Raw genomic sequence first — 22,805 nt, 5'->3', positions numbered from 1 at the left:
TTTTTCTGTGTTGGAAACTCCTGGTTTGAAAATCTTTTGGGCTTAAGGGTTCAATGGCATATTTGCAAGAATATTCATCGTTGTTTAAAAATTTCCCCCAATAGGGAACTGATTAAGTATACTACATAGATCTACACAGTGAGGTACTAGGCAGCCATTTAAAATGAAAATGGAGGCATTTAAAAAACTAGTTAAAAGACTCAGTAAAAATTATGCATACGTACATAGCTGGTATCTGTCTATGTGCATAGAAAACAGTATATATCAAAACGTTACTAGTGGTTATCACTAAGTGTTAAGATCGTAGACAAATTTTCTCTTCTTTATATGTTTTGAACTTTATTCAAAAGACGAATAATTTTACAATCATAAAAAATAATAAGCTTTTGCATTTTGAGCATTAAAAATAAGAGAAAATCTTCTAGCTCAAAATAATCTTATTCTTTATCCATCACCTGCCTTTTCCTTCTTCGGCAGAGAGGGTTTGGAACTGTTTTCCAGGCAAAATCCAGGCCCTGTTTTCTGGTGTTTCCACGGCTCACCCCCATGTACTAGTGGGGCTGGCCATCCATTTGGTCAGTTTTTGTATTGGATGTCAATTCCAGCATCTGCTCAGCTGAATTTTAGAATACTCAGTTCTTCCTTTAACCTGGAAACCCAATGCCTCTACTCCAAGTCCAGAGCAAAGAGTTGACTCTTCTGTCCAATTTCTATCAAACCCAGTGGAAAATTCTATGTGGACATTAGCTTATGCACATGCAGTCAGTCCAGTCTTATAGCCGTGCTAGGTTTGATCCCTGCACCAAATCGGACCACCTGTCAACTTGAACCACATTCTACTTCCTCTCATACAGATGATAAAGCAGTGGTAGCAGCAACTACCACATGACATTGTTAACTACACCCCAGAGACCAGCTAAGGGCCTGACATGGATTATCTAACCCTCACAACCACCTTGTAGAGGAGGAATTATCATCCCCATTTTATGTGTGAGAAACTCATGATCAGTGAGATTGATTAACTTGGCCAAGTTCACACAGCTAGTCAGGGGCAGAGCCAGGATTCAAACCCAGATCTGACTTTAGATAAGACAGTGTTTTGTGCCACTGGGCTGTCCTGCCTTATTGCTTTCATGAGTCTGTTGGTGTTCTGCCTCCACTTTCACTGGAGGACCCTCTGAGGAACCATCTTGTGTTTTGGAGATTCAGCATATGAATGTTGGTGAAGACACCATCACACAATATCCCCTCCTGGAGACCCAGGACAAAAAGGTCTTTCACCATCGCATCAAAAAAAAACCCAAAACAAAAACCTAGGAATAAACCTACCTAAGGAGGCAAAACACCTGTACTCTGAAAACTATAAGATGCTGATGAAAGAAACTGAAGATGACACAAACAGATTGAAAGATATACCATGTTCTTAGATTGGAAGAATCAATATTGTTAAAATGACCGTACCTCCCAAAGCAATCTACAGATTCAGTGTAATCCCTATCAAATTACCAATGGCATTTTTCACAGAACTGGAAAAAAAATTTAAATTTCTATGGAAACACCAAACACCCCAAATAGCCAATACAAAAAAGAAAGAAAGAAGAACGGAGCTAGAGGAATCAGGCTCCCTGACTTCAGACTGTATGACAAGCTACAGTAATCAAAACAGTATGGTACTGGCACAAAACAGACACATAGGTCAATGGACCAGAACAGAGAGTCCAGAAATAAACCCCCACACTTGTCAATTTATCTACAACAAGAGGCAAGAATATACAATGGAGAAAGGACAGTCTTTTTTTAATAAGTGGTGCTGGGAAAACTGGACAGCTACATATAAAAGAATGAAATTAGAACATTCTCTAATACCATATACACAAATAAACTCAAAATGGGTTAAAGACTTAAATGTAAGACCGGTATACTATAAACTCCTAGATACTATAAAATTCCTAGAGGAAGACACGGGCAGAACACTCTTTGACGTAAATCGCAGCAATACTTTTTTGGGGTCCATCTCCTAGAGTAATGGAAACAAAAGCAAAAGTAACAAATGGGAGTAACTTAAAAGCTTTTGCACAGCACAGGAAACCATAAACAAAACTAAAAGACAACCTACGGAATGGGAGAAAATATTTGCAAACAGTGTGACCGACAAGGGATTAATTCCAAAATATACAAACAGCTCACACAGCTCAGTATCAAAAAACCACAAACAACCCAATCAAAAAATGGGCAGAAGACCTAAACAGACATTTCTCCAAAGAAGACATACAGATGGCCAACAGGTACATGAAAAGATGTTCAACATCACTAATTATTATAGAAATACAAATCGAAACTACAATGAGGTACCACCTCACACCGGTCAGGATGGCCATCATTAAAAAGTCTACAAATAATAAATGCTGGAGGGGCTTCCCTGGTGGCGCGGTGGTTGAGAGTCCGCCTGCCGATGCAGGGGACGCGGGTTCGTGCCCCGGTCCAGGAGGATCCCACATGCCGCGGAGCATCTGGGCCCGTGAGCCATGGCCGCTGAGCCTGCGCGTCCGGAGCCTGTGCTCCGCAACGGGAAAGGCCACGGCAGAGAGAGGCCCGCGTACCGCAAAAAAAAAAAAATAAAAAAAAAAAATAAATGCTGGAGAGGGTGTGGAGAAAAAGGAACCCTTCTACACTGTTGGTGGGAATGTAAATTGGTGCAGCCACTATGGAGAACAGTATGGAGGTTCCTTACAAAAACTAAAAATACAGTTATCATATGATCCAGCAATCCCACTCCCGGGCATATATCCGGAAAAGACGAGAACTCTTATTTGAAAAGTTATATGCACCCCAATGTTCATAGCAGCACTATTACAATAGCCAAGACATGGAAGCAACCTAAATGTCCATTGAGAGATGAATGGTTAAAGATGTGGTACATATATACAATGGAATATAACTCAGCCATAAAAATGAATGAAATAATGCCATTTGCAGCAACATGGATGGACCTGGAAATTATCATACTAAGTGCAGTCAGAGAAAGACAAATATCATATGATATCACTTATATGTGGAGTCTAAAAAAATGATACAAACGAACTTATTTACAAAGCAGAAATAGACTCACAGACATAGAAAACAAAATTATGGTTACCAAAGGGGGAAGGAGGGATAAGTTAGTAATTTGGGATTAACAGATACACCCTACTATATATAAAATAGATAAACAACAAGGACCTACTGTATAGCACAGGGAGCTATATTCAATATCTTGTAATAACCTATAATGGAAAAGAATATGAAAAAGGATATATATGTATATATATATAACTGAATCACTTTGCTGTACACCGGAAACTGTAAATCAACTATGCTTCAATTAAAAAAAAAAAGTTCTTTCAGAATCACTCTCATTGAAGTTTTGTCTTCTGAGAGGATGGGGTATCCTCACCCAAGAAATATCAAGCATGTAATGACTGTGTTTTCCTACTTGCCTTGACCTTCAGGAAGCTCAGAGCTAAATCTGTGGCTCAGTTCTCGTAACAATGTAGAATTCTGTGGTTGGCATGTTGATGTTAAAACTTTCCCCTGGGTCTTGATCTTCTTTTTAGTGTGTATTTTCCCTACTTCAGATCCATGTGTATCTATATTTTCAGATTTAACATACCTATTCATGTAGGCTGCCTTAAGTCCTTTATGGAAGGAGGCATAGTATAAATGGCGGTTGTTTGTTCACTTAAACGTTTATTCGACAGCTTATTTTGTTTAACCCATTACTGAAAAGATGGCTGACAAGGTACATCAGACACGAGTCTCACATCATCTGGTTAAAGTGACAAAAAAGGAAGTGTGCTGAGGAGAGAGGGGACACCACAGGGAGAGAGGCCCTGCTGGCTTAGGCTGGGAGGCTGCTGTCTACAAGTGGATCATTCTGATCTGTCTGCAGGCACTGTCCATTAGCATTAAAGAAAACAAAAAAACCCACCACATTTCAGTGACTAAAATTGAAGGAACAAATAACTGTATTCCATAGTCTCAGGAAGCTACAGGACCTGAATATCCTTTGGCTCCTGGGGGCCAGCAGAAGCAATGCCTGAGGTCGGCAGAGGCTATCTGCACCTGAAGAGGGTGCAAACAGACATTCAAGGAAAAAAGGGCTGTATCTGTGCAAAGAAGCCTGGGGTGTTAAGAGGAGCCTCAGAGCTCTACTACACCAGTGTCAGTGAGTAAAGACCACGCCTGGATCACCTGCATGGGCTAAGTCTGCCCTGGGCTGCCTGCCTCTATACCTATCACTGCCACTGAGGAGATGACACTGACAGGGGGTCTGGTCCTGGTGACCTTTAGGTCCCTCTCCACTGGGAGCTCCAGGGTTCCCTGATTAGACGCTGTTGTCGGTCTTTTACCCAACCAACAACGGCTTCAGTTTAGAGATGTATGTATAGCTGATGCCATGTTAAATAGTAGCACATTCCCCAAAGGCTGGACTGCAGGTCTCAACAATCCACCAGCCAGTGCACAGAAGTGCAGTGACCACGGGGCTGGCTTTCACCACAGGGGATGTCCTCACAGCAACACTCACCCCAAAACTATTCTAAATGGCCAAGTATTTTGTCTATTATTAAATGGCTTTTATTCTTAACAATATGCCCGTTCCCCACCTCTCCCTTTGCCTGGTGAGTTACTGCTCAACCTTGAAGATTCACCTGGGGCATGACGTCTTCCAGGAGCCTGCTCTGAATCCCCTTCCCCGACACCCCAGGCTGTGCCAGGTGCCCCTCCTCAGATGGGCACAGCTCCACTGACTGTAAAGAATTTATTAGGATTTTCTCTTTATAGATCCAAACGCCCCAGCCGGCTGAGCTCCTTGAGGGCTCTCCTCTCATTTGACTGCGTCTCTAGGGCTTAGGACATGTCAGGTGCGCAATAAACGTTGGAGGAACTGAAAAAAGGACGCTGCCCGGTAGGTCCCTAAGATAAGAGGACTTGCACCTCAAGGGTAAGATACGGGTGCCTGTGGATGGCCACAGCAGATTCTTCCCTTCTATTTTCTCTCCACAGGTAGATCCTGGCTGAATAAATGCTGAACCCGTGCAGGGCACGCCGTTTGGGCCTAAAGATAAAGCGTTTTCAATACGGGTCTATTGGTGGGGCCTCCAGAAAGAAGCCACATTTCTCCTCTGGCTGTATTTTGCTTGTACGTCTTGTTTTTTAAGAGCCAGGGTAGGTTTCATCTACAACTTGCTTCACCCACGTCTTGAGGCAAAAATAACTGAGAATATTCTGGCCATATTCACAGAATTCATTGACATTCCTTAGCTCTACCTACTTAGTTCTCTCAAGTACAAGTCAGTGATTAAGTCTTGATAGATTATATTTATAGAAACAAATACTGCCCAATCACAGGTCTTCAGCATTTAGAAATAAACATCAGGCATTCTGCTAAGATGCCTATCTAGCCCAGGGCTGACACAGCAACTGGATAAAATGCAGATAGTTTTTTTAGGGCTAATTCCAGCTAACTAAAAGAATAATGAAATTAATATTTCTCTCTAAATATAACAGGGGTACATGTAGAAAGTTTTGAAAATACATAAAGAAGAAAATTAAAAATCACCTGCAAAATTCTACTGCTGGGATATAGCCACTGCTACATTTTGGTTTCTTTTCCTTTTCCTTTTGTATATATGCACAAATACTTTTATAAGCTATATGAATATTTATGTGAATTTAAAAACAAAATTAGAATGATATTTACGTGCAGTTTCATGAGTCACTTTTTCACGCAACATTAAATCATGAATGGTTTTTGCGTGCCATTAAATGGTCTTCAAAAACCAGATTTTTAAAGGTGGCAGAGCATTCCACTGCATCTGCTAAAGGTTTCACGTCATGCCTCACCCCAAGTACGTGAGTGTCATCAGCTCAGTGAAAGACCAAGAAAGGCTTTCTTATAAAGTTACAGGTTCTCTGTAGCAATCATGTACTCACGCCCGGTGGTCGCCTGTCCACATGGAACCACAGCCTACGGTGGCTGGACAGCAGACCTCTCACACCCATGCTGGAGGGGCTGGCCTGCCAGGGCAGAAGGGGAACACGATCCGTCTTTGTCCTGTTACTTGGCAGGGACTTGGGGAAAGGGTGTGCAGAAGAGAGATTTGCTGGATTTCAACTCCTCGCCACTCTTCAAAAGTAAAAGCTCCTAGTAGAAGCTACAGTAAACCCTTCGCCAACTTGTGACACCTCCAAAGGGGCATTTATCACATTCAAGACGCTTCTTACCTACCAAATTTTAACGCTTGTTGAAAATCTTTCTCAAATGGACAAGACAGTTGATAAAAATGACTTTTTCTCTGCTTATGGCAGACGACTGCCTAATGCCTCACCTCGTCTTTCCAAAGTGCATTAATGAATTGTCAGGCCTCCAAGATGCCCACATGTTCATACAAACTCAATGTTCAGCTTCCAGCCCCTGTGTCCCTCTCCTCTGGGAGCCCTCACCCTGCTGGGGCCAGCAAAACTGCAGGAGAGCACAGACAGGATTTTACTGCAACCATTCGTTATGTCCTTGATTCTCCCTCTGAACTCGGACATCCTGGAGAGCAGTGTGGTGTGCCTGACTCACGGCAGGCACTCAATAAATGTAGAAATATATTTTATGCAGACTTGGACTTTTCATCTCAGGTGTGGGATACCGCCGCATCAAATGTACGTTGTAAACCGAAAACTGGGACATAAATCCTCACACAGGTCTGACGGGAAAGAACAGAACCAGCCCCGTAACTGCTGGTGCTGCTTTCCTGCCCTTAGAAGCTAAGACTGACTGAACACGTGCTAGACACGGACGTGTGTCATCTCACTGAATCCTTACAGTAACCCTAGGCAGCGGGTACTGCTGTTATCTCTATTTTACAGATGAGGAAACTGAGGATTACAGGCGTTCTTGCCCAAACTATGAAACTAAGAAGTGCCGACCTGGGATTCAAAACCAGGCTGATTCTAAAGGCGTCACCCCTAGACATGACATTTGATTTTCAGTACTTTGGGAGGGGGCTATAACGAATACATGTACGAATGCTGCAAAACAACCTGTGAAAAAAATCAGAATGACTGCTTTCTTTCTAACTTCATAGAAAATGGGATTGATTTAAAGCTCTGATAACATCCATCCCCCTCAACCCTCAAAAAAATAGGGATGAGAGGAAAAAAGAGTGACTATTATTCTCTTAATATTCACCCACCTTTGGCTTTATGGCTTAGTTAATTCTCAACGATTTATGCCAACGGAGAGGAGGTATGGATAAATGTAACCCAGCAGTGTTAATGTATTTTTCTTTGGGCGGGGGAGGAGGTGGTATATAACGGCCATAGGACTGGGAGTGCTGCTGTGTTTTTTTTTTTTAAATTTTTATTTATTTGGCTTCACTGGGTCTTAGTTGCAGCATGCGGGATCTAGTTCCCAGACCAGGGATCGAACCCAGGCTCCCTGAATTGGGAGCGCAGAGTCTTAACCACTGGACCACCAGCGAAGTGCCATTTTTATTCAACCACTCCTGCCACTGACTTGATGAGTTTCAGCTGCTGCGAGGGGCCAGAGAAAGGCTTCTACTTAAGTGTAGGTTGCTACTTTGTAAGTGGGAGACTAGCCAGGGAGTGTTACAGTCCCATCTTAAGGGCTCTATGCACTTTAACATTTTCTTACCTTGCCATTTATTTTCATAGTATTATAGTCCAACAGGTTGAGGGCCATTTTCCGGTGGAGAAAATGAGAAACAGAATGAAAGAGACCACCTAGTTCCACATACAGTATTAATTTCCTTGTCAGAGGTCAGCTAACATCAGCGATAACGGAAGTTCTTTTGCACTCGTAAATTCCCACTCTGTGGGACAATCTCTGCAACATAAGCCGTAAGTACTTTCCATTCGGAACCCCACGCTACTCCACGAAAAGAATCTCCGAGTTTAAGAAAGGGAGAAATGGGTGAAAGTGGTCAAAAGGCACAAACTTCCAGTTATAAGACAAATAAGTCCTAGGGATGCAATGTACAGCATGGTGACTATAGTTAACAGTACCGTACAGGCATACCTCGTTTTATTGCACTTTGAAGATATTGCTATTTTAAAAAATCGAAGGCTTGTGGCACCCTGCATCGAGCAGGTCTACTGGCTCCAGTTTTCTGACAGCATTTACTCATTTTGTGTTTCTGTGTCCCATTTTGGTAATTCTGGCAAGATTTCAAACTTTTTCATTATGATTATATTCCTTATGGTGAACTGTGATCAGACCTTTGATGTTACCGTTACAAAAAGATTATGCCACGCTGAAGGCCCAGATGATGGTTAGCCCTTTTTAGCAATAAAGCATTTTTAAATTAAGGCATGTACATTGCTTTTTTAGACGTGATGGTATTGCTCACAGAACAGGCTACAGTGCAGCGCACACATAATTTTTATGTGCACTGGGAAACCAAAGAATTCATGTGACTTGCTTTATTGTGATATTCGATTCATTGCAGCAGTCCGGAACAGAACCTGCAGTATCTTTCAGGTATGCCTGTATTGTACATTTGAAAGTTGCTGACGGAGTAGATCTTAAAGTCCTTATCACACACACACACACACACACACACACACACACACACACACACAAAATGTGTAACTGTGTGAGGTGATGGATGCTAACTTGTGCGGATCACTTTGCAGCAATACATACATCAAACCCTTATGCTGTACATCTAAAATGAATACACTGTTATATGTCAATTTTATCTCAATAAAACTGGAGAAAATGAAAGGGCTCCGGAATCTCACTTTCATTAGACTGATTATGACAGACTGGTCGACTCTGGTGTTCTTCCCCTGCGCTTAGGTTTGCTGGTCCCTAGTGATGGAAAAGACTATAAAATGCTGTCCCCCTGCTGACCATGGTTTCCTGCATTTTGTCATCTCTGTTTCTCCAGTTTAGATCCTTTCACGGCCCACATTCAGCCAAGAAGGCACAGGAAAGAGGGAGCCTCGTCTCCCCCACGCACCGCCCACCGGCATCAAGACTTTGACATTCTCTACACATTCCACAACCAGTCTAAGCCGTACACACTGAAGATGACAGAATTTGGGAGGTGCAAGTAAGAGAAAAATGAGCATGGTTAAAATTATCAAAGACTGCAAACATGTTCTTTATAGAGAAGTGAGAATTAGCCAGGGTTTAGCGGCAGTCATGGCTTTTAATACTATTTAAACAAAATAAACCTTTCGTATTTTAGAACTAGTGAATGAGGTCCCTCCCAGATTTTTAAAATAAATCTGACAGTCTCACAAAGAATGCATCAAAATCTTTCTAATCTACCTATCTCCATTCTATGTCCTAGAAATCTAGACGGAGTGAATAATACATAGAAGATGATAGTTGCCAAATGATCTTGGTTATATCCATCTCTTTCCTATGGTGGCCTTTTAAGGATGATCACTGCAGCCTTGGGATCTGGTGGCCGCTGAAATACCCATTCTCCCTCTTGTCATCTCAGCAGCATGGATTTCCCCTTCATTCATTTGAGATAAGAGTGGAGAAGAGAAAAGCTGAATCCGTTGTTTTAAGCCTTACAACTCCTGGTCTTGTAACACATTCTTTTTTCCTACACAGTCCAACTCTCTTCCCCCAAGTTTTCACTGCCTGGAAGGTGGAGGTCGGGCAGCCTCTTGTTCTGTAGTGGATGAGATGTGTCCCACTGGGGAGGTGACTAGAAATCAGCTGCCACCATAGTGAGTCTAGAATGCAGAGTAGGTCTGGAGCGCGCCGGTAGGTACATATTGGCTTTTCTTGGGAACCCTAATTCCCTTTCTGCTCTAGTCTTTTAAAATTTTCATCTACCTGTCATTAAAAACTGAAAATATCACAAGCTGAATTTAGCATAGATTCTAAGTCATGGAAACAAGCTTAGAGAAGATAAAGCGTAACATTTCCTGAAGTGTGTTCTGCAGAACACCACCTCCGTGAGAAGCTCTCCCCAAAAGAGGCTGCCACGGCCAAATGAACTTGGGAAACCAGGTTCACTCCACCCCCTCCCGGTGTCTGAGCCTATGAAGGGCTCCGCAAGGTCCCAGAGTAAAGGAACTACGTTAAATTCACATGCTCATATTAGTAGGGGGGCTTGAGCCTCCAAGACCGCAGGATTTCTATGGGAAAAATGCTCTGAATTTCAAATCCAACTCTCCGTAAACTGGAAGCCTCCTAGACATCATTGGGTTTTCTTGGTGATAAGAAATATTCATAAAAACTTCCTGTGACCCATAAAAGATCTACAAGGTCAAAGTAGCAATAACTGCAATTAGAAATGTGCATGTACTCATACACACCAGCTGCAAGACTAAATGTATACTTAAGGTATTCTTTTCTTTTCTTTTGCCATTTGGGCAGCCTGGGGGACTGGTTCATACCAAAAGAATTTTAAGGCTTCAAGACTGGACTGAATATTGAACTGCCCTACATAAAGATACAAAATCCATGCTCAAAGAGGTTCTTTTTTAGTGCAAGCAAAGCTTGGTGCATCTCAAAATTGCTCGAAGGCCCACGTTAAGGCTGGTGGCCTTTGTTACTATTTTTGAAGTTAGACCAACTGTTCACCTAGAGAGGATTAAAATGGTGGATTTGTGATGTAAGATGAAAATCCTCTGGAGGTGAAACCAGACTCCTAGCCTAGTGAATGTCTACATTAAATCAAACATCTGGATGAAAAAACAAAAGGTGAAGCAATTCTCCACTCGTTTTCCAAATGTATCAGGACATCACGTTGATCTTAAAACTAAACAATTGACGATTTTCCCCACATTTCACTTCTGGCGTCACATATACACACGCTTAAAAAACTCAAGAGGCCAGATGGCCCATGGGCATCATTTTTAGCTTCAACAGAGAACAATGTTTTGGATACCCTTATGAAGGCAAATTATATATTACTCTAAAACCAATTTAGAAAGAACTGCTGCAGTACCCAAGGGAAGGGTGGAATTCATCCTGACAATACTGGAATACTAATGTTGACATTCAATGAAAACACTATATAGATGCAATATACCGATAGAAGGCCTACAGAATCTATGCTTTCTTTCTATTGTTTCCATTTTATTTTTTCTTCTATTTTTTTCAATTCTTTCACAAGGGCAGTGGGAAAACTTCGGACCACAAGTACACTTCTAGAAAATCTATCTTATGTCTTTGAGCAGAAAAAGTCCAGGCTGTGAACTGTGAGGTCAGCAGGGAAGGAGAGAGAAGAGGTGGTGCGGGGGAAGCAAACACTGAACACGCATTATTTATGAACGCTCTACATACGTTCCTTCATTCCAATCCCAAAGAAAACCTGTAAGGTACAATCCCCGTGCCTATTTTATAGACAAAGGAAATCAGGACTCAGAAAAGTCCTGCAACTCGTCTAAGACCAGGGAGCAGGCAGCGAGTTGGGATGTGAACTCTGAGCAGCCTGTTCTTTCTATGACACCAAGGCAAATCCCAGAGAAAGGTGTATCATGCAAACCAAAATGTATGCGGATAGAATGGAATTTTGCTGTTTTAAGAAACAATTGCGGGACTTCCCTGGTGGTGCAGTGGTTGGGACTCCGAGCTCCCAGTGCAGGGGGCCCGAGTTTGATCCCTGGTCAGGGAACTAGATCCCACATGCATGCTGCAACTAAGAAGCCTGCATGCCGCAACTAAGGAGCCCACCTGCCGCAACTAAGGAGCCCACCTGCCACAACTAAGACCTGGTGCAAGCAAATAAATAAATATTTTTTAAAAAATGCTTAAAAAGAGAAACAATTGCATTTCACAAGAATGGCAAGTTATGTCTAAGGCACCAGAAACCTAATGCTGACATGGCTTTAATCAACACTGTTGATCCCATGCAAACAAACGCATCCAGAGATATCTAGAGCAGCCTTTGAGGGTTTGGCTTTGCAGTCCTTACTGTTAACACAGACCACCTGTATATTATTCTCCTCATGCCTCTCAAAATAGAAAAAAAAATTAAAGGCACATAGCATTCTTTCCTGTTTTCAATCTTCCAAACTTGAAAGGGATGGGCCACACGCAGCCTGATACAACGTCCTGGGCATGAGCCTAACATCCCTTAGGATGGGGTAAATTCTGGGTTACTGTGGTCCTTGGTCCGTGGGAGTTTGTCAGAACTAAAAATGATTGCTTCAAGCAGTCTTACCCATGACATTGAACTGTGGGCTGGCCTCTCAAGAATGTATTATACTGCAATTTCTGTGTAATTCTTTAAACCTGTGTATTTCAAAACTTGAGCAGAGAAGAATTGTCAAATTAAAGTGACATTTTAGAATTCTTCTGATTACAAATTATTTCATGCTTGTAGCTGTCTCTGTTCTGTCTGCTTCAAATTTAGAATGCCCAATGTACTAAAATAGAGTTATCCTCGAGCAATTTGTACCATCCTGAAGGTACAAGAAGGAATACTTGTTATTTTCTAGAATTGCTTCCATTTTCCAAGTTTGTAATATATGGGCTAGTTTTTAGACTTAATGACAAATAGGACTATAGGTGTGTAACACCATAAGGACGTCATTACAAGACTAACCTCTGAATACGGGCCATATTCAAATGAACCAAACCTTGCTGTTCCCAGTTATTATTTATAAATGTCTAATTTAACTACTATTCAATATAGAAAACCACAAATATCGTATGAGGCACTGAATTTATTTTTCCTCCAAACAAACCTAGACTATCTTGCCCTACTACTTAGAAATGGCTACCAAAGAAACCAACAGACATAGCAAAGGGACAGAAAGGCTGGAAGACATTTACTATATTTTGGTACCAGAGAAAGAAAGGAACTCGTCTGATATGAAAAGTGAGGTTAGTAACTGAGCAATGACATTTCAGATACTGGATAGAAGTGGAGTTCTAAATTTAATGAATGAATGAAAATACAGAAAAAACTCAGAAAAGCTGAGTCTGCAAGATACCTTACACCAGGTATACCTTAAAACTTGGTAAACAAGCCAAGCATCTAAATTGCAAGCTGGGCTTTCAATAAAGTCCAGGTATATTCAGGGAAATATTTAGTTTGTCCAAAGAGGGTAGCTACTCACCACATCGAAGGCAGTAAACACGTGACAGTAGTGGTGATTGGACTTCAAATCTTTTGTGATATAAGCGAATGTCGAGAGGTCTTCTGGGTCCTGGGCAGCACAGGAGATATTACGAATTTCATGTTCGGCAATTATGTTCTGGAAGAAATGACACAAACGACCGTTGTTTTCCTCTGCAAACCAGCATATTTTAGAACCAAGGCAAATGATCTGGGAAGCAGTTGCTTTCCCTCGTCCTCGAATGTTCTAGAGCAGCAACATTCACAGTGATTCAACACACTGTCCGTGGGCAAAGGTATACCAGGTCTGGAAGGAATGCTTTCGTTTAATTAAAAACAATCTAAAATAGTCCTGGAGCAGCAGTTCTCACACGGTGCTGTGTGCAGAAGCAGTCTGGGTGGCAGACACTTGAAAAAAAATAGTAACTACTAAGCATTTCACTGTTTCCATTTTCCATGTAGAGTCAGCGCCGCCTCCTGCTAACTCTGTCTGGAAAGGATCACCTGCCATGTTGTTCTGCCTGCCGGGAGGCTGATCCCTCACCATCTTTTACCTGTTGTCTTGTGCCTGGCCCCTAGCTCCCCAGAGCCAAGGCAGGTAGGCGAGGGCGCGTCAAGGCGCTCTCTCATGAAGACTCCGTGGAGACTAAGGCGTAAGGGTGGGATGAGGGAAACACCACGCTGCATGCTAGGTGCAGCGCCCCGTGGATGACAACGCTTTGCTAACTATACCCGCTGTGTATCATTATGAGTGGTGCCGTGGTTATCCTGCTCATCAGCTCACAGGTGGCGAAACCAGTACTCAGACAGTGTAAGTTATGCAGGGCAGGTAGTGGAACTGGGCCTGAAGTTACGTTGCAATACCTCTCAGCCCCACCTCTCTCTCACTGGTTGAACATAATTTCATTTTTTCTCTCGGCTAGCACGTTTTCATGCCATCTCCCTGCCAGCCCCCTCATCCCAACCTGCCTCTAAGAATAATCGGTGGGAGGTAACTGAGGAAAGGTTCAAGGACCATTATCCCGAAGCACAAAATAACCAAGGAGCGTCACCTGGGCTGCAAACCCAGCCAGAAACTTCTTTTGATACGCTGATGTATTTCAGAAGCAAAAGATTTCACATAACCATGCAAACATTTCTTAACCTCACAATATCCCATTTATGTTTGTGCAGTTGTCAGAGATCTAAAACCCTCAATGCTTTAGTTACCCTAATTGCTTTGTAACTGCACAGTCTTAAATAACCTGAGCGAATGTAATGCTGTGTATACTCATCAATGCCCAAAATTGCTTACAAAATGCCCTTTCCTGCCAGCACCCCCAGCAAGTACTTCACGCCCCTCACTCTACTGAGCTATGTGGTTGGTAAGCAATTACAGAATTAACACATAAAAGAAAATTAAATTAAGACGTTCTTCACAGTGACCCTGTATGTTGACGCTACATGTAGCGCTGTCAGAAATAACTCAAATTGAAATCAGAATCCCATAAACAAGTAACATCCTATCGCCAGACAGAGTTTCAAAATAGAAGGCGCTGATCCTCTTCTGGCATCCAGAGAGCATTTCTCCAAGGAGAAAACTAAATTAGGAGCTCGGTGAGTCTTAAATTTAAAATTAATGAGCTCTGCGTGGTCTTTATAGGTATGATGTTAGCAGGTGCTGAGAGCCTGCGCCATCACTTTAATTGGGGGCTGCTATTACTTCGGGAAGCCTGTGGATCTGGTCTCACCTATCCAGGATCCACTATTACTGAAAATAGAGCATTGGCTCCAACTTTTAACTAAAATTGGCATTTTGTGTTCTTGAGACTTTCTTTTTTACTAGCATAAGGTTGATCAACTTCTCGGGAAAGTGTTAACAGTGAAGTGCCCTGTGATTTTTATTGCACTGAATTCCCTGAATCTTGCCAATTCACAAGATGTCACTCCTGACAATTTTCAGTGGTGCGGACAGCACTGTGGCCCAGGGAAAAATTGTAAAGTAGGTAAAGTGTATCTTTGGAGATCTCTCTTAATTATGAACCGCGTGTCTGCATCCTCCCCAAGTTTGTATCTTGAAATTCTAGTCCCCCAGTGTGATGCTGCTTGGAGGTGGGCCTTTAGGATGTGATTAGGTCATGAGGGTGGAGCTCTTGTGAATGCTATTAGTGCCTTTACAAGACAAGGCAAGAGAGCTAGCTGGCTCTCTCTGCCGTGTGAGAACACAGCAGAAAGACGGCCACTTATGAAGCAGGGAATGGGGGCTCTCATCAGACACTGAATCTGCTGGTGACTTCATCTTGGACTTTCCAGCCTCCCAAACTGTGAGAAATAAATATTCATGGTTTAAGCGACCCAGTCTATGGTAATTTACTACAGTGCTAAGACATTTCTCCTCTTTCTGGGTCCTCCCTCCCAATTTTCTGGAAACCGGCCCCCTCTTCTCTCATCTCCAGGAGCCCAGGGCTGTCTTTTAAACTCCGAGGCCTGCCCTCCTCTGTGTTGCTCCATGTCCCCAAATCAGCCTCCTCTCCCACTGCTGAAACTTTAATTCCTCTGTTCCCATGGTCTAAACTAGAGGAAAGGCAAGCTAATACAGACATTCTACAATCAGTTAAGAATAACTCATGTTACTGGCACTCAGTCATCCTAATTGGCACTTTAAAAATTTGCTTTTAAATGAATTCATAGCAATGGACTGTGTAGGGAGGTATTTTGAACAGGACTTCCTAATATATCCGTGGTGCTAGAATGTGGTGAGGACCTGGGATCTCACTACTGATGGAACTGAGCAGTGGCATTCTCAGGACATACCCCTCCCTCGTGTCCTCTGCTGCACCTCCTCTCAGAAGTACCCAGAAAATAGTATCTCATGCATCCCTGACCAGACCTTCCAGTGCCTGAGGACTGATCACCATCAACCAATCGGAAAACTGTGCACGAGCTGATCACATACCCTGGGACGCCCCTCCCTCGCCTGGCCTTTAAAAACGTTTTGCTGAAACCCTTTGAGGAGTTTGGAGATTTGGGGGGCATGAGCCACCCGTTCTCCTTGCTTGGCCCTGCAGTAAACCTGTCTCTGCTCCAAACTCTGACCTTCGGTGTGCTTAGCCTCACCGTGCGTCGGGCACACAAATGTGCATTAGGTAACACTGACACTGCCATCAGTCTGCACTGCCCACCTCTGCAGAACAGCGAGGCTAGTTCTCTATGTGTACGATGATTCCAAGACTAAGGACACTACAGCTGGAGACGGAATGAAGACTGCACAGTCTCTTCCTCCTTGGAGAAGCCAAGGAAGGATACATTCTTTCCACCCTGTCATTAGTGGCTCCTCCATAAATTAAAAGCTGACATCGTGAGGTACAGGTGATGTCCCTCAGTTTAAGTAGACGCCTTTATGCAGCTGGGCCTCCATATCTAAGCATGTTCTAAGGAGACTAGGGCTTTGAAAAGGCTCAAGCCAGGACTGGGGTCACCCTGTCACTTCTTTGGCTAGAAAATTTGGCAGCTCAGTACCCTTCAACAGGGAGTGATTCTTTTTCTTGTCTGTTGCCTTTCATCATGTAGAGAAATAGCTAAAGAGGTATCTGGCTGGTGGGTGTAGAAGAGACTTGTTTGGTTCAGCCAATTAACAGAGGCGGTCTCAGAAGGGGGTGTGATAACGAAGTGATGGGCCTAGAAACTGGCCTCTCCCTGCTTCCCGCACTCCTGACTACGACAGGTAGGGCCCTTCTCTGAGTCTCCTCCACAGGCCAGGCCTTTTATGAGGGAGACAATGCAGCACCCATCCAGAGAGTGCCCCCCACATAGAGGCAGCAGCCCTGGTCGAGGGCTACCTGGAGGAGACCTGCAGAGAGGGAGGTGCAGGTGAGAAGAGCACAGTCTTAATTTGACTCTGAGCTTTTAGAAATATGTGCTATAAAAAACAACTGGCACTTGTTTAGGCAAAAGTTCCAAGTTAATCTGTGCCTAAAAAAATAGCATAAGCCCTGTTTGAAGCTGACATTCAAAACAAATAAACTGGGCTTCCCTGGTGGCGCAGTGGTTTAGAATCCACCTGCCAATGCAGGGAACATGGGTTGAGCCCCGGTCCGGGGAGATCCCACATGCTGTGGAGCAACTAAGCCCGTGCACCACAACTACTGAGCCTGCGCTCTAGAGCCCACGAGCCACAACCGCTGAGCCCATGTGCCACAACTGCTGAAGCCCGAGTGCCTAGAGCCCATGCTCCACAACAAGAGAAGCCACCGCAATGAGAAGCCCGCGCACCGCAATGAAGAGTAGGCCCCACTCGCCGCAACTAGAGAAAGCCCACACACAACAATGAAGACCCAACGCAGCCAAAAATAAATAAATTAAAAACAAACTAACAAACCAACCCAGGCACTGCATTGTTCCTAATTTAGCTGGATGAGAAGACTGAGGAGGGGGTCACAGCAGGCAGGCAAAATGCAACCCACCCTCAGCCAAGCACTGGACGTGCGGACAGTGTCACCTCTTGGAAGACCCTGCTGATCTGAAGATGGGTCTGGAACTAAGCAGTTGTAGCCCTCTTGGCAGAATGCCATACTAACGTACCTCTGGGCTATGGATCTACAGAAAGCTGGTGTGATTTACCTATAACATTTTAGTATAGATCTAATCCAAGTTCCATTTTTAATTCAAGATCATTTTCTGCTTCTTCCTTCTTACCAGGTTTAGTGATTCAATTCATTTCCCAAGTTGCTAGGTAACAGGTTTACAAGTTTACAGCTAGGCACCTAACCCTTCCCCATGAACTCAGCCAAAGCTGGTACTTTATATTAGAGTAAAAGGAAAGAAGTGCTTTGCTGGAGGGTTCATCTTTCACACAGTCTAATGGGGGCTAAAAGGAGTGGAAGAGTCATTAACACCTAATTAAGCATCCACTGCATGTCAAACGAACTGGTGGAAGGTCACATGGAGTGAAAGTGAAAAAGCGTTAGGTCAGGGAGTGGGAAAGTTAAGTTTTAGTCCTTCTCCGTGACCAGCTAGCTGTGTGACTGCAGGGCAGTCACTTAGTGAAGGTCTGAGGCCTTCGATTACTCTCTGCGTCCAGTGCAGGCTGAACACCCCCTCTATCTGACCAGGGTAGGGTTACAGAGATGTGGTGGTTAGGAGAGGACCGGTTAACAATAAAGTACAGGGGACTTCCCTGGTGGCGTGGTGGTTAAGAATCCGCCTGCCAGTGCGAGGGACATGGGTTTGAGCCCTGGTCCGGGAAGATCCCACATAATGCGGAGCAACTAAGCCCGTGCGCCACAACTACTGAGCCTGCGCTCTAGAGCTCGCGAGCCACAACTACTGAGCCCAAGTGCCACAACTACTGAAGCCTGTGTGCCTAGAGCCCGTGCTCTGCAACAAAAGAAGCCACTGCAATGAGAAGTCTGTGCACCGCGACAAAGAGTAGCCCCCGCTCGCCACAGCTAGAGAAAGCCCGTGTGCAGCAACGAGGACCCAACGCAGCCAATAAATCAATAAATATAGATTAATTTAAAAAAATGATGAGCATTTGAAAAAAAAGAAAGCATCAAACATGAACAATAAGCTGTGACTTCTGGTTGTGTCTTACTACAGGCTTAGTGCTCACAAGCACCACAAACTGTGAGGTCTTCACAGATGTCTATGCGTCACAAGTCCTTCACTTCAAATCAAAGTGGTTCCCCCCAGCTGCTTCCCAGGGGAGGAATCTCTGGTACAAACCGAAAGCAGGACCTGGAGTTTATCTGCTCCTTTCCTGCTGTGGGTATTAATTTAGAGGCTGGTCTTTGTACAGGACCAAGTGGCACACACGATGCCACTGCAGACACGGCTGGGTGAGCACAGTTCCTTTCATAGCACAACCTGAGGACGACCCTTCAACACTGGCTCCTCTGCGCCCCCCTGAAACCAGGCCTTCAGCCCTGGCTGGCGGTGTTTCTCAGCCTTCCCCAAACTCCACCAACGCAGCTCTACACCGTTTCTTTCTTCTGCCTTCTAATACAAGCTCTCTGCTTTAGGCTTCTCACACACTAACTCCTAGACCACGCCCCGAGTCACCTACCCTCTCCCTATCCACCATTAGACTGGGGTAGGTCACTACGTCACAGGACACTGGGATGGGGACCCTGTGCAGCCCCAGTGTTGAAGTCGATGTCCCCAAATTCCTAAAAAAGCCAGGCACACGTTGTCATACAGTCATAGAGAGGCTGGCTCCACCTGCTACCAACATACGCACTTTGCCTTTACTCTGGACTCTGAAAACAGGCTGAGGACCACACTGTAAGGGCTTGAAAGAAACGCGGGCCTTCTTTATTTAGTGTCTTTATTCACACAATTATCTTTTGCGTATCTTTCATTGCTTAGATTTCCAGAGTAGTCATTAGTGAGCAGAGATCTATGAATAACTCATCTAAGTACTGGCGACTGAAGCAGAAGCATTCCCTCAAAGTCTGGGAGATCAAGATCTACGGCCCTTGATGTGTCTGTAAGCAAAATGCCACAGAGCCGATAGCGCTCTCCTTCCTCTGACGGTGGAGAGTGGGTTAGAGAGGATGCAGTTAACTCAGACGCACCCAGTCATACCACCAGCTTCATAGGATGACAGCCTTAAGACTCTGGAAACTTCTCAGGGCAAATACCACTTGTTCAGAAACTGTCAGAATCCAAGCCTGCTAAGGCTGTTAATCTAAGAGAGTGTCAGACTCATAAGCTAATAACGTATTGCCATTCATGTTTTACAAGTGCAAACGGGGTAGAGACAGTTGCTCCAGGTTAGGTAAAAAGAATCCAAATGCCAAAGCCTTTCTTGAAATTTAGATAACAGTGAAAGCAATGCTATCTTCAGTCAGAGTTCCATAAAGTTTTGAAACTTTTAAAGCCAGCTGACTATAATCTAGGGCTAAAGGAAGTTTGTGCACCAGCACCTAAAGTTGCTTCCAAGAAATAAAAGAGCAAATCAACTGGGATTTTTCTGATCAGAGTTTCCATAACTGTAATCTGACAGCAGTAACTGTCAATGACATATTGCCGGGTTGAAGCATCACTCCACGTAAGGCATCTGACTCTGGGTGTGCTTTGGGTATCATCAACTAGCATGACCAGGCTGAGTTACCAGCTTTCGGCTTGAGTTTCACAACTGCTTCTAAACCTGGGAGGTGGTTCTAAGTAGACTTGGGGAGCTTGGGCTTATCTGACCGACATAGCAATCTTCTTCATTACAGAAAACAAACTGGGAAGGCTTTGAACTGGTCGATTCAGATGCTCAGGTTTATTATAGATGGTCAAGGGTCACTGCCCACGGGACGTTTCCCTGGATCTAAATCCAGCTGCCGTGGTCCTAAATTTCCATTGTTTAAATTCATCTGTTTCATGACTTTTGTTTCCTTTCTCCAGAGTGGAGTGGGTCCAGCTGGGAGGACTAGGTAGGCAGTCCAGAAAACAAATGGTGTTTACCAATGGGCATCACCTCATTTCCCCTATTTCTACACTTTATTGGTTGGAAGGACGTAAGACGAAAATGCAGGACATTTGGGGGTTTTGGAGGAGGAGCAGGGCAGGTTTGAATTCATGGAGGGTGACAGTGGTCATACCCGAGTTTTCTAGTCTAGCACCTGCACTCTGTCACCTTTGCCAAGAAAGGACACTTTCTAAGTAAAATGCAACCCAGGTGTCTACACTCGACCTCAGGGCCCACAAGCTGTTCCCACTGTGAGCACAAAGTCACCGCAGAGTCACAGCACCGCCTGAGCTTCTTTTCTGATTGTGTCTCTTAAGAAAACAATACAGTTGGAACCCTCGCTTCCATCTCAATAGTTGAGAACGAAATGCAATTATATGATGTAAACGCCAGGGCATGGGTTCCCTGCGTCAGGTATTCATTACATACGTCAAAAGAAAGGACAGGCCTATCTCCGGAGCAATGAAAAGACAAATGTTCTGGCCCTTCACCTGGTGACATACACTTCCTCTGGTGGAGGAATGATGACACTGGTACATTTTCACACTAGACATGATTTTTTTTCTGTTTTAATATTCTCTGGATCCAAAGGGACATGCCAGATACTGAGTGGCCACAGTCTACTAAGGAAGGTACCAAGGAAAAGTGAAAGCAAAGTATGTGTAGGAATCCTAGATCAAGCCCCCAAATGCGACGTGCCCCCCTGTGTGTGTGTGTGTGTATACAGTTGTTTTAGGGATCATGAAAGTCAGGGGTGAGGAGTGATTAAAATGGGGGAGGTTGGGTATGATGGGAGGCAAGGGATTTTAGATCATTTACTCAGGACTGTATCTGGTGTCTAAACCGAAGAGAGGTGCGGTACCCACCTTATTTGTTGCATCAATAAATTTGACTCCTTTATAAGAGACTGAAAGAATAATAGTAGGGACCTTCTTCATTTGCTCTGTAGACTTCTGAAATTAAAATTAGAAAGCTATTAGAGCAGTCTGTGTTCCATGGCAACTGTAGCACATAATTCTTTCTCTTGAAAGATAAAAATGAGCTCAAGCTAAAAACAATACACACACACACACACACACACACACACATCAAACACATACCAAACACACTCTAATTTAAATGTATGTCTCTCCTCCTGGGCTTAGCTGTGGTTTGGGTTTATAAAGTATCTGCTTTGCACTTGAGGATCTAAAAAGAGCTTGTTCCGCTACTTCATGTGGGTGAAGGAATACGCCCTTTCCCTGACCCTAAGGGGAGAAATGAACAGCTCTGTCCCCTATGCAATTTCAAACGACTATTCTTTTGACTAGAGTTAAGCCATGTCAGATTGAACTCTGAGGATGAGTTTAGCATTAACAAAATACATGCCACCTCTCCCCATTTCTTCCTAGTCTCTCTCTTTCTTCAAGGCACAAGGCATGCCTGAATACGTACTTAAAACAGGGATTTAAAATACATCATCGTGGGGACTTCCCTGGTGGTCCAGTGGTTAAGACTTTGCCTTCCAATGCACGGGGTGTGGGTTTGATCTCTGGTCGGGGAGCTAAGATCCCACATGCCTCGTGGCCCAAAAACCAAAACATAAAAACAGAAGCAGTATTGTAGCAAATGCAATGAAGACTTTAAAAATGGTGCACATCAAAAAGATCTTTAAAAAAAAAACATCGTGGGGCTTCCCTGGTGGCGCAGTGGTTGAGAGTCCGCCTGCCGATGCAGAGGACACGGGTTTGTGTGTCTGGGAAGATCCCACATGCCGCGGAGCGGCTGGGCCCGTGAGCCATGGCCGCTGAGCCTGCGCGTCCGGAGCCTGTGCTCCGCAGCGGGAGAGGCCACAACGTTGAGAGGCCCGCGTACCGCAAAAAAACAAAAAACAAAAATCATCGTCGTGAATTTTTCTTGGACCTGGCCAAATCTATAAAAGCTGATAGTTTACAGCAGAATTGCTCATGGCCACATAGGATATAATACCACTCCATGACAACTGAGCCCTCTGGGGGCAGGCTGTATTTTCAGCCACAGCAAAACCGAACAGTGCAGGCAACCTACTTTATCATTCAGAGCTGCTGTGATCCCTGAGGCTAAGTTCTTACGACAGATGTTCACAATGGCTGAATGTGCTTACAGTTTGCGGCTTCTACAGTTTTATGCATCTGCAAAAAGTTTCTCTGTAATTTAGCATCTGCCTTTTCTGGTTAGTTTCCTCATTCGTCACAGGTCACTCACAGTCTGTTTACTTCATTTCCTGCTGTGGATACTCCTAATAATCACATTAAGTATCA

General features: G+C 43.9%; 1 protein-coding gene across 18 annotated transcripts in view; it reads right to left on the bottom strand.

Annotated features, from left to right (window-relative positions):
* Nucleotides 1-22,805, bottom strand: part of ANKS1B (ankyrin repeat and sterile alpha motif domain containing 1B) — a 1,217,724-nt gene that overhangs the window by 17,258 nt on the left and 1,177,661 nt on the right. For all 18 annotated transcript variants that reach the window (XM_032645644.1, XM_032645646.1, XM_032645647.1 and 15 more), the window contains 2 exons: nucleotides 21,393-21,479; nucleotides 13,090-13,227 (listed from right to left, as the gene is read on the bottom strand). In XM_032645644.1, coding sequence (XP_032501535.1) covers nucleotides 13,090-13,227; nucleotides 21,393-21,479 — 225 coding nt within the window. The remainder of the gene's footprint in view (nucleotides 1-13,089; nucleotides 13,228-21,392; nucleotides 21,480-22,805) is intronic.

Source organism: Phocoena sinus, chromosome 10 (genome assembly GCF_008692025.1).
Source record: "Phocoena sinus isolate mPhoSin1 chromosome 10, mPhoSin1.pri, whole genome shotgun sequence".
In the NCBI taxonomy this organism is placed as follows: Eukaryota; Metazoa; Chordata; class Mammalia; order Artiodactyla; family Phocoenidae; genus Phocoena; species Phocoena sinus.
This window is presented reverse-complemented; position numbering and strand designations above follow the sequence as displayed.